Consider the following 16,958-nt stretch of genomic DNA (forward strand, 5'->3'; position numbering starts at 1 on the left):
CTTTCTTGGTTAACTGCTTGGTTAACTGCTTGTGCTCATCCTCAAGCAACTGCTTTGGAAAAGATGTTTATGAGTTAAACATTCCAAATCCTTGAATGTGTTAAGATTACTTTCACACTTACTAGTTTGGCTGGGTATAGAACACAGGGTTGAAAATCATTTCCCCCTGGATTTTTAAGTCTATTAAATTTTCTACCATTCAGTACTGCTGATAAAGATTAATAAAATTTCAATTTTTGTTCCCTGGAAGTATTTATGATTTATCCATGATGTTCTAAAATGTTGCAATTATTCCCCCTTCGTAGATATTCTTTCATTTATCCTAACTAGCACTGAGTAAGCCTTTTTGATCTGCAGATTTATATCTCCAAGTGTAGGAAATTTTCATAAATTATTTCTGATTTGTTCGTTCTTTCTGGAACAGTTATTAGTCAGCTATCAGACTCTTATATTTCCCTTTATCTCCTACACTTTCTGTCTCATCTTTTTGCTTTCATTTATATCATACTGACTTTATCTTCTGGTTCTCCAGCTTTTTTTTTTCCCATAGTTTTTACTTCCCTGTGTTCACTGTTGTTTTCTAATTGTTCTTCCTCCCTCCCCATGGCATCCTATTCTGTATCATGTTTGCAATTAAATCTTTAATTTCTCTGATGTTACTAATTTGTTCATATGATGTTTTATTACATTCCTGAATTATCCTGTTGTCCTTTTATCCATTTTTAGTTTACTTATTTTGGGCTTTCTTTCATATACTCCAGATTTTCCTCAAATGTCTCATCTTTGGTTATCTGCCTATAAGGCAGTCCTATTATATCTCCATTTCACAGATGAGAAAAGTAGTTCATACATAGATTAAGTAATATGTTCAAGACTATCCAGATAATAAATATCAAATCTGAGATTCTAACTAAGGTAGTTTAATTCCAGAGCCTTATCTCTCAACCAATCTGCCTCCCTAGTTATACTAGCTACCTTAGTTTTTCCCCAAATAATGCATTTAATTTATTTAGTAAAGAAATAGAAGGAGGGGCACCTGGGTGGCTTAGTCAGTTGAGCGTCCGACTTCAGCTCAGGTCATGATCTCACAGTTCATGAGTTCCAGCCCTGCGTTGGGGCTCTGTGCTGACAGCTCAGAGCCTGGAGCCTGCTTCTGATTGTGTCTCCCTCTCTCTGCCCCTCCCCTGCTCACTTTCTGTCTCTCTCTCTCAAAGATGAATAAATGTTAAAAAAAATTTTTTTTAGGAATAGAAGGAGCTGGAGATGGGAAAAGTAAGAGGAAGTGCCTTATAGCTTGTTGTTTTGCAATAAGGGGTAAGGAATTGCTTTCGTCTCTTAATCCAAGGACTCCTAATAGATGTATTTCTAAATGTCACCACAAGATGGTGCACAATGACTACACATATTTACTCCCAGTGGTTAAAAACCACCATTTGGGAGCTGAATTTTAGAGATTCTGGAGAATCCCAAAAAATTCAAGACAGAGTTGGCAAATCTTGTCAGGAATAAGGACTGTATACAAATTTCTTTATAGAATATTAGCACATGGATGTTAATTATCTAAGGGAGAAAAACTTTATTTCTGTTAGAAATGGTACTTAGAAACTGTAAATGCTCCCCCATCCCCACCCACCTCCCATATCCTGAGAATTGTCTGAATTTGTCTTGTTAGCAAATATAAACTTAAGCTTACAGGGATTGATAATTGGAAAAATTAATTAGGCTCTCAAAGAAAACTGACCTATGCTGTACTCAGGTATAATTTAAAGAGACCATGGGGCGCCTGGGTGGCTCAAGTCGGTTAAGTGGCCGACTTCGGCTCAGGTCATGATCTCGCGGTTTGTGAGTTCGAGCCCCGCGTCGGGCTCAGTGCTGACAGCTCAGAGCCTGGAGCCTGTTTCAGAATCTGTGTCTCCCTCTCTCTGACTCTCCCCCGTTCATGCTCTGTCTCTCTCTGACTCAAAAATAAATAAACGGTAAAAAAAAAAAAAAAAAAATTAAAGAGACCCATAACTCCATCACTGTAATAATCTGAAATACATACATTTTCACAGATTTGTCACATATGAATTTACATGTTTTTAAACCTCTAAGTATTTAAAGTAAAATAAATTTATTTAAAACATAAATTTATTAATGTCAACTAGAACAGTATTTAAGGAAAATATTTAAAATGACTTTAAGACAGGGCGCCTGGGTGGCTGTCTGTTAAGCATCCAACTTCGGCTCAGGTCATGATCTCACAGTTCATGGGTTTGAGCCCTGCGTCGGGCTCTGTGCTGATAGCTCAGAGCCTGGAGCCTGCTTCTGACTCTGTGTCTCCCTCTCTCTCTGCCCCTTCCATGCTCATGCTCTGTCTCTGAATAATAAATAAAAGTTTAAAAAAAAGTTAAAAAATAAAATAAAATGACTTTAAGAGGATCAATAAGGGTTGGTGGGGCAAGGGTTAGTTGCTTGAAAAAAAAATCTTAAGGAAAACTGATAATAGTAGGCACATAATCCCTGATGCACTTAGCTTCACATCCTAATTATAAATTTAATAAGTGGTCTGTGCCTAAGCTACTGAAGTTAGTATTTCTAAAAGAATATTACTTTGACTTTTGCAGTTTCTGATTTATGCTAATCAGATTTATGCACTTTATGACTTCACTTTTTAAATGAGAACATCTCCTCTTAATTTTTTGTCAAATCTTATACTATCATGTTATTTATCAGGAAAAGGTTAGCACTATGAATTGGAGTCCTTGGTTTTGCAATTTAATGTATTTATACACCAAAAGGTATAAAGAACAACTAAATGCATTTTGACTAGCATTTAAATCTGCATACTTTCACAGTGCTCAGGCATTTGTTTTATCCTTGCATTTTTCAAATATATTAAATTTTCAACTCAGAATGGCATAGTAAATGCAAATGAATTAGTGTCAAATCAATTTTCTTCAAATTAAACAAAGTCCATACTTCTTATTATGAATCTATTTAAAGAATAAGAAGTTTAAATGCTTAAACCTCATATATTAAGAATTGACCTGGGGTGCCTAGGTGGCTTAGTCGCTTAAGCATCCAACTGTGGATTGTGGTCAGGTCAAGATCTCCTGGTTGTGAGATTGAGCCCTGAGTCGGGTTCTGCTCTGCAATGGGTCTGGAGCCTGCTTGGGGTTCTCTCTCTCTCCCTCTCCCATTACCCCTCTCCCACTCACACACAAGTGCATGCTTGCATGCACACACACACTCTCAAAATTAGCATTAAAAAAAAAGAATTGACCTGAAAATATTTAAAACTTTTTAAAACCAAAAAGTGTATTTTCCATATTGCTATATCTTAAAAAGAGCAAAATTATTTTTCCTTTAACAAAAGAGTTATCTATTGGACTGTCACTATATATGAGAAACTACTGCTAAAAGAATGCTTTCGGGTTTTTTGCTAAATTGGGTTGGGTGGCGCTTGGCTACTTCAGTGGTGATGCCACTTCATCCTGTCTTTCCTGATACTCTCATATCTGGAGATCTTCAGATTTCTCTAAGTTCTTCCATCTAGATACATAAGCCTGTGTCTCCCTCTTTTTTTTCTTCTCTACCCTCAGCTCACCAATATGAGCGTGGATCCAGTTCAGCCCCAATGCCTGCCTTGCCCCGAAGCCCCCAATTCTAGGGAGTCTTCTCCAATGCCTGAGATTTATGGGCCTGAAGAAAATTATGCATCCTTGCAAATGTCATCTGCTGAGACCCTCCCTCACCCCCTCCCCCGGAGACTGTCTCTCCTCTTCCTTCCTCCATGGATCTGCTTATTCAGGACAACCCAGGTTCTTCCACCAGTCCCAGAGTAAAAGTGCTACCCACTTCTGCAGAGATCATGGTGAAGAAGGAAGATCCAGGTCAGGGCAAGAAACAGAAGATAAGAACCATCTTCTCTCAGACCCAGCTATATGTACTCAATGATAGATTTCAGAGGCAGAAATATCTCAATCTCCAGCAGATGCAAGAACTTTCCAACACTGTGAACCTTAGCTATAAGCAGGTTAAGATCTGGTTCCAGAACCAGAAAATGAAATATAAGAGGTGGCAGAAAAGCAACTGTCCAGATAATAATAACAATGTGATTCAGAACAGTTCTGCAACTCCAGAATACCCAGGCTTCTACTCCTATCACCAGGGATACCTGATGAACACTTCCGGAAACCTTCCAATATGGAGCAACCAGACCTGGAACGGCCAGTCGTGGAGCAACCATTCCTGAAACAGTCAGGCATGGTGCCCCCAAGCCTGGAACGACCAGGCCTGGAACAACCAGCTGCATGACTGTGGAGAGGAATCCTTGCAGCCCCAGATCCAGTTCTAGCAAAATTCTGTCAGCAATTTGTAGTCCATCTTAGAAACTGCTCGGGAAAGCCATAGTGTAATACAGCAAACCACTAAGTATTTTAATGTTCAGCAAATAATAGATTTATTCCCAAATACCTCTGAACCTACAGCCTGAAGATGCAAGAGGATGAGTATATTAGCCAATCTCCATTTGGGTGGTGGCTATATTACTTCTCCTAGGATTTGTCTTTTAGGGTCCAGTATCTCTGCCTTGATATTGTTTTTCGTTATGCTTATTCTGTCAATCAAGGGAGTACGGTTGGAGTCTAATCAAAGAGGATTCCATAGCTTTGGTTGCTATGGACAACATGCTAAAAGATGTTTCTGGCTATACATAACTAGATATAATACTAATTTGGATATCTTTAGGCTCCAGAATTTAACCTCAAGAAGAGAAAGTAAAAATACAGAGACACGTGATGAAGGATTATTTGTATTTTCTGAGATTGTGAGGCTTGTTAACAACCTCAGTTGTTAATGGTGGAGGGTTAAGTTATAATGTGTGTCACTGATTTTCTCTGCCCCAACTCCTAACCTGTTCATTACAACCAGTATTTGTAGAAAGCTGTTTTATATTTTAATGTATCATGATAATAGGGCCAGTTTGGCTGGTGGTTTATAGGTTTAAGTACAAATAAATACCCACTTTATCTTAAAAAAAAAAAGAAAAGAATGCTTTCAAAGACTTACAGGAAGCATGAAAATAATTTTTAACTATATTATGTAAATTAAGGTGCATATTTCTATTTTTATATGCAGTAGAACCTTGGACTGTAACTTATTCTGCGAGTGTTCCACAAGACAAGCAAAGATTTCTAATAAATTTTAACTTGATAAATGAGCAATGTCTTGCAATATGAGTAGTACGTGACACTGAATGTTGCATGATCACAACTGAGCCAATGGTTCTCTCTTTCTCTCTCTGCAGGATTGTGGGTGATCATCTCCCATGCTCAGATGCTCAGTTTGGCAGGAATCAGTGATTTTTCAGAATGTTGGAAGATGCCCATACAGGCACCAGTGTATTTTTTTGTCACAGCACCTATGGACAGTCCTTTGCTTTCCCATAAAAGAATAAGCCTAGGAATGCTTTGCTTCATTCTAGGTCAGGCTGCCTGCAAACATAGACCCTTTCATCTGCTGCCTTAATGCCAATTACATTAAGTACACTATATGACAAGAGTTTGTTAATACTGTACTGTAGTCAACATCTGTGTGAGCGTATACAATGGCCCCCATGCAGATAAAGGTTGAAAAGAAAGGCAGTGAGAAGGAGATGATTACAGTTGAAGGAAATCATCGAGAAGTACAAATGAGGTATGCAAGTGGCCGAAATTCCAAGATTTTATAAGAGGGTCTACATGTGCATCTCATCTGCAAACAGGGAGGAGAAAAAGGCAGAGAATCCCTCACTTAAAATGAGACTAGAGAGATGTGTAAAATGTGGTAAGCAGTACAAAATTTTACAGAAAAGCACCCTCTAAGGTTGTATCAGTGCAAGCAATGAATCTGTTTAACAACAACACAATGTCACATTTCCTCCTCAGAAGGAGGCAAAAGTAAGTGTCATTGGATAGGTTCCTTGTTAAAATTGCAGGAAAAGGAAAAGATTCCATTGAGCCAACAGACAGCAATGATTTCATTAGTGACAGTGAAAGTCATCCTACACAAAAACCTTCCTCTCTCATCTCCCTCACACCAGCCATGAAGGTTTTCAGAGGTTAAGTGCAGGTTGTTTATTTTTCCTTATATTTTGTATTTTCTTTATTATTTTGTATTATATTATAGCATTGTAATCATTTTTATATGACTATTTTTGGGTGGTGGAATGAATCATCTGAGTTTCCATTATTTCTTATGGGGAACTTTGCTTTGATATACAAATGCTTGGGATTACAAGCATGTTTCCAGAAAGAATTATGTGCACAAATCAAGGGTTTACTATAATTGGAATGTTCCTAAGATTTGGGATGGTTATGTGTATGTGTATGTGAAGGGTGCATGTGTAAGTGAGTGTGTGTAATAAAACATTATTTGTATGATAGGAAGCATCTTTTATCTGTTTTCCACAGGATTGTTCTAAATATGTGGGGAACTTTTGCCCTCATAAAAGGCTCATGCTTGGGGAACCTGGGTGGCTCAGTCGGTTAAGCATCCGACTTCAGGTCAGGTCATGATCTCACAGTTTGTGAGTCTGAGCCCCGAGTTGGGCTCTATGTTGACAGCTCAGAGCCTGGAGCCTGCTTTGGATTCTGTGTCTCCTTCTCTCTCTGCTCCTCCCCTGCTCAGGCTCTGTCTCTCTCTCTCAAAAATAAATAAAAAAAATTTTTTAAAAGGCTCAAGCTAGCAGGAAGTATAGTAAACATTCCAACTTCTCACTACATTGTAAGTAACAAACAATTCAAGCTATTTTAAAGAAAAACAGCTGGTGAGTGGGGGAAATGTGTTACATGAACATAGATACGTCAAAGAATCCAAAGCAGCAATTCAGCTAGGCATCAGAAGGGACTGAAACCAAGAAACTGAAAGTCATCAGAAACCTAGCTCTGGCATTTTTACCTTCGCACCTCTCTGTATCTCTACTTTAGTCTTCTCTTCCATAGTCCAGCTGTCTGTGATCCTGCATGTGGTAAAGGATGGCCAACCGACAGCTCTGACTTTATACTATCTTTGTGCAGCTCTAATTCTAAATTGTCTTTCTTAAACTGATTTCTGATGCTATAAATGGTATTTTTAAAATTATGATTTCTATCTCTTTTTTGTTTGCTGGTATGTGGTAATTATTTTTCAAATTTTTTAGTTGAAATGTAATTCATACTATAAATCCACCCTTTTAAGGTGTACAATTCAGTAGGTTTTTAGTATATTCCCAAGATTGTATACCATTATCAGTATCTAAGTCCAGAACATTATCACTTTAAAAAAAAAAAAATCACATACCTATTAGTAGTTGCTCCTTATTTCTTCCTACCCCACCCTCTGCAACTACTAATCTGCTTCCTATCTTTATAGATTTATTTATTCTAGACTTTTCATATAAATGGAATCTAACACTATCTGATATTTTTTGAATGGCTTCTCTCATTGGCATAGTGTTTTAGCATTCATCCTTGCATCAGTAGTTTATTCTTTTTTATGGCTGAATATCCCCTTATATAGTTCTAATACAGTTTACTTATCCATTCATCAGTTGATGAACATTCAGTTGTTTCTACTTTTTGGCTACTATGAATAATGTTGCTATAACATTCATGTACTAGTTTTTGTATGTTCTCAATTCTTTTGGAATTATAAACCCAGAAAAGGAATTGCTGGGTCACATGGTAATTCTATGTTTAACTTCTGGAGGAACTGGCAAACTGTCTTCCAAAGCAGCTGCACAAGTTTACATTCCCACTCACAGTGTTACGAGGGTTTCAATATCTCTACATCCTCATCAACACTTATTTTTGTCTGCCTTTTTTTTTTTAATTGTCCACCTTTTTGACTAAAGTAGGTGGGAAGTAGTATCACACTGTGGTTGTGATTTGCATTTCCATATTGACTAATGATGTTGAGCAATTTTTCATGTGTGTGTTGGCCATTTGTAGCTCTTCCTTGCACAAATACCTATTCACATCTTTTGACCTGTTTGAACTTGGTTATTTGCTTTTTTATTGTTGAGTTATAAGACTTCTGTATATATACTAGTCTATACATAATTTGCAATCAGATATAATTTGCAAATATTTTTCTCCCATTCTTTAGATTGTCTTTCCACTTTTTTGATAGTATTATTTGAAGCAAAAGTGTTTTTAATCTTGATAAAATCCAATTCATCTTTTTAGCAGCTTGAGCTTCATGTATCATATCTAAGAAACCACTGCCTAATCCAAGGTCATGAAGATACAAACCTATGTTTTCTTCTACGAGTTTCATAATTTTAACTCTTACTTTCAGGTCTTTCACCCATTTTGAGTTAATTTTTATATATGGTATGAAGTATTTATGGTATGAAGTAATACTGTAAATGATATAAAGTAATTACGGTATAATTAATGCAACTGAATATCAAGTTGCCTAGCCCTATTTGTTGAAAGCCTATTCTTTCCCCCTTGAATGGTTTGACATCTTTGTCCAAAATCAGTTGACCACCAATGTATGGGTTTATTTCTGTACTCTTAATTATATTTCATTAATCTGTGTCCATTATTATGCCAGTCCCACATTGTCTTGATTACCATAGCTTTGTAATAAGTTTTGAAATCAGGAATTATGTGGGCTCTGTGCTAACAGTGTGGAGCCTGCTTGCGATTCTCTCTCTTCCTCTTTCTCTGCCCCTCTGCTGCTTTTGCTCCCTTGCTTTCTCTCTCAAAATAAACTTTAAAAAACAAAGAATGTGTGTGGGTGGCTTAGTCTGTTAAGCATCTGACTCTCGATTTCAGCTCATTATGATCTCATGGTTCATGGGTTCAAGCCCATGTTGGGCTCTGTCCCGGCAGTGTGGAACCTGCTTGGAATTCTCTCTCTCCCTCTCTCTCTGCCCATTCTGTGGTTGTGCTCTCTTGCTTTCTCTCTCAAAACACATAAATAAACTTTGAAACCAGGAATTATGAGTCCTCTTTTTTTTTTTTCAAGACTGATTGGCTAATTTGGACCCTTACATTCCCATATGAATTTTAAAACCAGCTTATGAATTTCTTCCAAAAGCACAGCTGGGATTTTGACAGAGATGGCACTGAATCTGTGAATTGGAAAATGTTGCCATCTTAACAATATTAAGACTTCCAATCCATGAACATGGGATACCTTTCCATATATTTAGGTCTTTTTTAACTTCTCTCAATGGTGTTTTGTAGTTTCTGTTCATATCTTACACTAATTTTATTAAATGTATTCTTAAATAATTTATTCTTTTTAATGCTATTGCACAGGTTTGTTTAATATTGACTCTGTATCCAGTGTATTTCTAAACTTCCATATTAATTCTAACAGTGTGTCTCTAGTCTTTTGGATTTTCTAGATACATAATCATGTTGCTTTCAAGTAATGACAGCTTATTTAGTTCTTCCCAATCCTTGCCATTTTTATTTTTTTATTATATAACTGTACTGAGCAGAACTTCTAGCACAACGTTAAATGGAAATTGTAATAGAGAACACTCTTGTATCATTCTCCATCTAAATAGGAAACATTTTAAACTATTTCACTACTGTGCATGACATTTGTTACATGTATATATTTTTTAATGAAAATGAGCACTGAATTTTTGTCAAACTTTTCTGATCTCTGTCAAGAAGACCACATGGTTGGTTGGGGGTTTTTTGTTTTGTTCTGTTTTGTTTTTTGCCAGTTAAATACACTGATCCATCTTTGAATGCTAAGATACTCTTGCATACGTGGAAAAAGCCATACTTAATAGTGCTATATTATGCTTTTAAAATATATGGTTGGATTCAACTTGCTAATATTTTGTTAAGAACTTTTGGATGTACATCCATGAGAAAGATTGGTGAATAATTTCCCCCTTTTTTTTAATGTCCTTGTCAGGTTTTGAAATAAAGATCATGTTGGACTTGCTTTAAAAAATTAAAACATTAGAAAATATTCTTTTTTTCTATTCTCTGAATAAGTTTGGGTAAGTTTGATATTTTTTCCTAAATGTTTGCAGAAATTTACCAGTGAAATCTGACCCTTAGGATTTCTTTGTTGAAAGATTTTCAATTGCTTAAATTTCATTACAAGTATCAGACTACTCAAATTTTCTATTTTTTCTGTGAGGGGTAAGTTTTGCTTCACAAGGATTTATTCATTTTTACCCAAATTATGTCAGACTTATTGGTATAAATTTATTCATAATATCTTTAACTTTTTGATGTCTGTAATGGTATCCCCCTTTTCATTCCTAATATTGTTAATTTATATTTATTTCTTTATCAGTCTTGATAAGGGCTACTTAGTTTATTCTTTTCAAAGAACCAAATCTTAGCTTTGTTGATTTTTCTGCTGCACATTTGCATTCTATATTTCATTCACTTCTGCTTTTTTTTTAAATATTTTTTTTTAACGTTTATTCAGTTTTGAGAGACAGAGTGTGAGCAGCAGAGGAGCAGAGACAGAGGGAGACACAGAATCTGAAGCAGGCTCCGGGCTCTGAGTTGTCAGCACAGAGCCCAGTGTGTGGGGCTAGAACCCATGAACTGTGAGATCATGACCGGAGCCGAAGTCAGAAACCTAACCAACTAAACCACCCAGGTGCCCCCTCTGCAGTTACTATTTATCCTAAGTACCAATACTATTCAGAAAGCATAGTTGTTTAGGTTACTTTGGTAGGAGCCATTGCTCTCACGTTCCCAGTACCTATTAATTGCTCCCCTTACTGTGCCAAAGCAGTGAACTGGATGCCTCAAGTTAACAACATTCAGTTTTTGCTTTATAGATTTAACTATAGAACCATGTAAATGCTTTACATTACTATAAAAGAAAATTCCTAAAAGTTATTCTAAAAACATAAAATAAAATATAATATAAAATAAAACAAGGGCACCTCAGTGGCTCAGTTAGTTAAGCATCCAACTTTGGCTCAGGTCATGATCTCACAGTTCCCGGGTTCAAGCCCCACATCGGGCTCACTGCCGTCAGCACAGAGCCTGCTTTGGATCCTCTCTGCCCCTAACCTGCTTGAGCACACTTTCTCCCTCTCTCAAAAAAATTAACATTAAAAAAAATTGTTTAATAAATAAAATCAAAACAAAATGTATCCAGTTAGTGGCACAGCCACATACAGATCTATTCCAAGTAACTTAAAACACAGTAATTTGATTATACATGCCTAGTGAGTTATATTCCAAGAACAAAAATATCTCCACAAAAATCTTAAGCTATTTTTAACAATTATATTAAGAATGGTAGTTTGGTTTGTTATTCTGAGACTATTTGTTTTGTGTATAATGTGGAATAAAGAAAATGAGTGACATTCCATCATTTCTGGAGTCACTGAGAAGCAAATTTCTCAGCATGGCAAGAAGGATATACTAATAATTGCATTTAAGGATAAACCCTATAGCCCTGAATTTGACTTAGACATTTAAGCATGGGTTACTTATGTATTTTATCTCTAAACACAAACAAAAATCACATACTTCCTAATTCTGTGCATGAAAAAAAAAGCCAAGAGATAAAGATCACATAATAGCAATGAGCTCCTCTAGCCCACAGACTGTGATCTTGGAAACGTATTTATCACTAAAAGAAACCAAGGATCCTTGGAGAAAAGGCTTATTACAGATTTGGGGCTAGAAATATACATGATAAGCCTGGAATATCATAGCATCCCATACATTAAGGAAGCTCTCAAAAGTACTAGGGACAGACCAAAAGGATTCAGGAGCCAATCTGGTATATCTAGATAGTATTAAGATGATAAAGCTGCACTTATGAGATAATTGTTCTTAAATCCTTACCATTTACAAATATATACTAATATTTACAGAGGATATGATAGGATACCTGATTTTCTTCAAACTATAGAAGGGGAAAACTAAAGAGAGGTATAGACAATATAAGCCATGAGTTGATCATTGTTTAAGGTGGGTGATGAGCATATACAGGTTCATTATACGTGTCTGTTTACTTTTGTGCATAGGTGAAATGTCCCATAATAAAAATTTTTAAGTTTACTGTCATCTGGTTTACCTCATCAAATCTACAGTTTTGTAAATCACTTGCTCTCCCCCAACAATGGCTGTAACAATATAGTGGGTATAAAAAAGAGGCACTGTATATCAAAAAACTAGCCAAATAATTTGTGCTACAAATATCACTCCAATATGACAAATATTAATTATAAGAAAGAATTCCTGCTATATATTATTAACTCAATTATTATGAAGCTTAAACATCTAATTCCAGAGTATCCACATCTGAATGGAACAGAACTGTAACAATGATACTCCTCCCTAGCCATAACTTTGCTTTAAGGCAAAACAAGAATAAATATAGCTATTTACCTTTATTGGATCCTGTTATAGTAGATCTATTTGAATGTTTAGAATGGGAAATCTCTGTTTCTGATTTTTTTTGCATAATTATTTGATTTCCAAACCTCTTAGGTCCTAAGTAAAAGACTGTAAATTTCTGCTGTATATCAAGTCCAACTGGAAAAAGGAAAAAAGTATACAAGTGCTAATTTAAGTTGTATAAATCTAGCCATGAGACCATCTATTTGTTGTTATTTGTTGGTGAGTTGGTTTCAAGTTTGTATTTAAATTCTAGTTAGGTAACATACAGTGTAATATTAGTTTCAGGTGTAGAATTTACACACTTACATATGACCCACAGTGCTCATCAGAACAAGTGCCCTCCTTAATACTCATCACCCATTTCTATACCTTTTGAAATGAAAGAGCCAATGAAAGTCCAGGAAGTAAAAATGTTTAAAAAAAAGGCATTAAAAATATAATGAAATTTATACATCTATCATCATAAAAATAAAAATCGAAGTTCCTACAAGTTCAAAATTTATGTTGGAAATTAAAATACCTATAAATGAACAAATAAAATTTTAATTTTGTTATCTTAGTCCATGCTACCTTTAAATCTCTAAATACATGAAACTTCCCTTAAAATTATTCATAGTATTTAAATGAATTATTTTTACACAATATCATTTAAATTGTTTTTCTGTTTCAGCATGAAAGAAATAACTTTTAAATGCTATCACATGCTTTACATTCATGTGTTCATTACTTCGATGAACCTACCATATTCAGAACTAATTAGATTTATGCTAAGATCTTCAGATTTAAAAGCTCTCCTCACATCAATCTTTTTAGTCCAATTTCCAGCTCTTAGCAAAACAGAATCCCTGAAAAAGAATAAGTTATCATTTAAATAGTGATCCAAATACTAAATGAAATAATATTATTGACCCTTAGATAAGTCCTATCTCATAGTAAACTAAAGTCAATACTGAAAATCACTTGCTACAAATTCTGAGGGGAGAAATGGGGTGTCAATGGAGATACCACAACCATTGACCAAACAGCTGATTCCAAACTGCACTGCCTCATTTCAGGCCCACCTGAACACATAGTTGCTGTCAACCACACAAGAGCTTGCCCCTAAATCACTACCACTTTTAAATGGCTATACACAGGTTACACAAATTTGTGAGAACTTTAGTATCTTTAAAATTAATATAAAATAGCTCATATCCAGTAACATCAAACCAGCAACCAATATTGTGACTGAACTTATTTTAGCCTTAAATAGTCAAGACTATAATCAGATTTAATTTTCACAGAGAACAAAGATTTGTATAATGACATATTCTCTACAAATGTGCCATGGCTAGTTGCAGGAGAGTAGTTAACAGTGAAAGGGATATCCTATCAGACACTGTAATTCCTATAGGAATCTTGCATAGAACATTTCAGGATGGTATCCTCCAGTACTCTGGCAACAATGAGGAGTTTCCCATTTCAGAGTCAATGCCATTCCTGAACTTATAAGTAAATCAATATAATTAGGAACATAGCCTCTGGACTCAGAATGCTTAGGCTCAAATCTAGACTTTGCTATAAACTATCTATATGCCCTTGGACAAATTAATTAAACTCTCTTAGTCTCAATTTCCTTCTCTATTAAATGTAAATAATGATAGCACCTATCTATACAAAGATTAAATAATTCAATACCTGAACCTACTAAGTGCTCAAAAACTATTAGCTATAGCTATAACTGATATCCTTAGAGTTTGCTTATGACATCCTGGGAGAAAATAACAGTATTAGAAAAAAGGCTGATGTAAGAATTACAGAATGGCATGCTAGACAACTAGCATGAAGGTACCTCCTTTACATATTTGATCTGGTTGCCTGGATCCTACAGTGGAGCTACAGTAGGTTGTTACATTTTAATTTGGAAATAGAAGATGTACCTTAAAGGAGTAGGAGAAAGATAATCAGAGTAGTAAAGTCACGAATGGAGAAAAGCAACAAAGTAAGAAAGTTCAGCAACAATGGACTACAGCCACCCCTAATGGTCATTTATTCGCTTGTTTCAAACCATGGTGATAGGTTTCACACTTTATTCATTTGAGTACTAACAACGAACCCAGAGTTAATAACTTCTTTAAAGGACAAGTGGAGAAACAACCCTACTACAGTGTAAGGAAAATGTAATTTAATTGATCCGCCAGTGATTTTATTACTTTCTCAGAATTTTTCTTTTAATAGTATATACTTAAAAATAAAATCAAATAGAAATTATACACTTACATAATTTTGTGCTTGAAAACCAGTTGATTATCTGCATCACCTATGATTAAGGTAACATAGTGAGAATCTGGCGCTGTTCTTTTAGTTTGTAGCTGTTTAAAGTTTCTTAATATAATGGTCACTAATATTTCTGCCATGGTATCATTATATCTTGCAATCTTAAAAAAAAAAAAAAAAAAGATAGGAATAAAAAGTGTTAAAAATAACCGTACTGCTCATATTCAGTTCCAAGTCAGCTAGAGGTAGATTTATTCCTGAAAATACAATGAGAATACCTAAAAAACAACAAAAACAAACAAAACCAAAATATTTACCTGTTCCACTTCAAGTTCATATTTTGGTAGATACATCACTGTTTCCTTTATTTGTGTTCCAAAAGGAGGGTGTCTATTTAAAATCTAAAAACATTTATATCATTATATTCTTACCACAACACCAGAAGTTCTTTTAGTAAAATAGTCAATAGTTTTAATAATGCTTATTATCCAAAACTTTAAATAACTTATGACCAGAAGAAAGAAAGTATTCTTTAGAAGAAATAAAGATATAAAAGGTTAGAAGAAATAAAGATATAAAAGGTAGGCTTTATGGGAATGAAAGCTGGTGCAGCCACTCTGGAAAACAGTATGCAGGTTCCTCAAAAAACTAAAAATAGAACTACCCTATGACCCAGTAACTGCACTACTAGGTATTTATCCAAGGGATACAGGTGTGCTGTTTCAAAGGGACACATGCACCCCAATGTTTACAGCAGCACGATCAACAATAGCCAAAGTATGGAAAGAGCCCAAATGTCCATCGATGGATGAATGGATAAAGATGTAGTATATATATACAATGGAGTATTACTTGGCAATCAAAAAGAATGAAATCTTGCCATTTGCAACTAGGTGGATGGAACTGGAGGGTATTATGCTAAGTGAAATTAGTCAGAGAAAGACAAATATCATATGACTTCACTCATATGAGGACTTCAAGAGACAAAACAGATGAACATAAGAGAAGGGAAACAAAAATAATATAAAACAGGGAGGGGGACAAAACATAAGAGACTCATAAATATGGAGAACAAACAGAGAGTTACTGGAGGGGGTGTGGGGGGGAATGGGCTAATGGGTAAGAGGCACTAAGGAATCTACTCCTGAAATCATTGTTGTACTATATGCTAACTAATTTGGATGTAAATTTAAAAAAATAATATAACATAAAAATAAATAAAAGGTAGGCTTTAAAATTTAGATAAAATTCACATAACATTAGTAATAAGTGAATATTAAATACCAGTTCAAGCTCCCTTGCATCTGTTTCTTCTATTTTTTTAAAGGAGGTCAAACCTGCATTTACCATTGCATTTGACAATGTTATACCTGTGGAAAATTAATCAAATAGCAGTTTTTAAACAATCCATTTTAAACTCAATCTATACTTAAGTTTTCAACAATAGTAAAAAAAAATATTTTAAAAGATCTAGAATAAGAACTAATTTTTAAAGTTTTTTTTTAAGTTTTCAGTTGGATTAATTGGGCTGTGACATTTATTCAATTGTTCATATTTATTTTTTCAAACTAAAATATGTATTCATTTTATAGAAAAGGAACTCTAGTCCACATGATGACTCAACCCTTATTTTTATCATATGTCATCCACAGAGCAAGTACCAAGAGATTCCTATTGTTATACTCATGTTTGAAAAAAAACATGATTCATGGATGGGAATATTGCTTCATAAAGCTATCGTTCTCTGAGCATTTTTTTTAATGTTTATTTTTGAGAGAGAGAGAGACGGAGAGAGAGAGGGAGAGAGAGAATGAGGAAGGAGCAGAGGGAGACAGAGGATCCAAAGTGGGCTCTGTGCTGACAGCAGAGTCCGATGTGGGGTTCTAACTCACCAACTGTGAGATCATGACCTGAGCCGAAGTTGGGATGCTTAACCGACTGAGCCACCCAGCTGCCCCATCTGAACATTTGTATCTTAGAAAGAGTTCTCTGTTTCTGTACTGAAATCAGATAACTTTATTCTTCTAAAATTTCATTACATTTAGAATAAAGTGAAAATTTCCTACCATGGCCAAAATCCCTTACCTATCTGACTTGACCACAGTCTACCTATCCCTCTAGTTAATTTCCTACCATTCTCTTGCTGACTCTCTAGTCACATTGGTTTTAATTTTGTTCTTCAAGTACATCAAGTTCATTTCCATATTTGTATCTTCCCTGTTTCTTTATGCTTTAAGAAACTGGAATTTAAAATTCTTACACTCATAAATGAATTTAACCAAACCCCCAAATAGGAGATACTGTCAGAAGTACAAAGTTCCAAAATATTACCATGTTGTC

At 35.1% G+C, this 16,958-nt stretch overlaps 1 protein-coding gene and 1 pseudogene across 9 annotated transcripts in view; one reads left to right on the top strand and one right to left on the bottom strand.

Moving 5' to 3' along the window:
- HFM1 (helicase for meiosis 1) overlaps positions 1-16,958 on the bottom strand; it is a 96,245-nt gene that overhangs the window by 30,374 nt on the left and 48,913 nt on the right. For all 9 annotated transcript variants that reach the window (XM_053214420.1, XM_053214417.1, XM_053214418.1 and 6 more), the window contains 5 exons: positions 15,903-15,988; positions 14,936-15,019; positions 14,622-14,779; positions 13,104-13,207; positions 12,351-12,497 (listed from right to left, as the gene is read on the bottom strand). In XM_053214420.1, coding sequence (XP_053070395.1) covers positions 12,351-12,497; positions 13,104-13,207; positions 14,622-14,779; positions 14,936-15,019; positions 15,903-15,988 — 579 coding nt within the window. The remainder of the gene's footprint in view (positions 1-12,350; positions 12,498-13,103; positions 13,208-14,621; positions 14,780-14,935; positions 15,020-15,902; positions 15,989-16,958) is intronic.
- Positions 3,594-4,985, top strand: LOC106968062 (homeobox protein NANOG-like; annotated as a pseudogene).

Source organism: Acinonyx jubatus, chromosome C1, assembly GCF_027475565.1.
Source record: "Acinonyx jubatus isolate Ajub_Pintada_27869175 chromosome C1, VMU_Ajub_asm_v1.0, whole genome shotgun sequence".
Taxonomy (NCBI): domain Eukaryota; kingdom Metazoa; phylum Chordata; class Mammalia; order Carnivora; family Felidae; genus Acinonyx; species Acinonyx jubatus.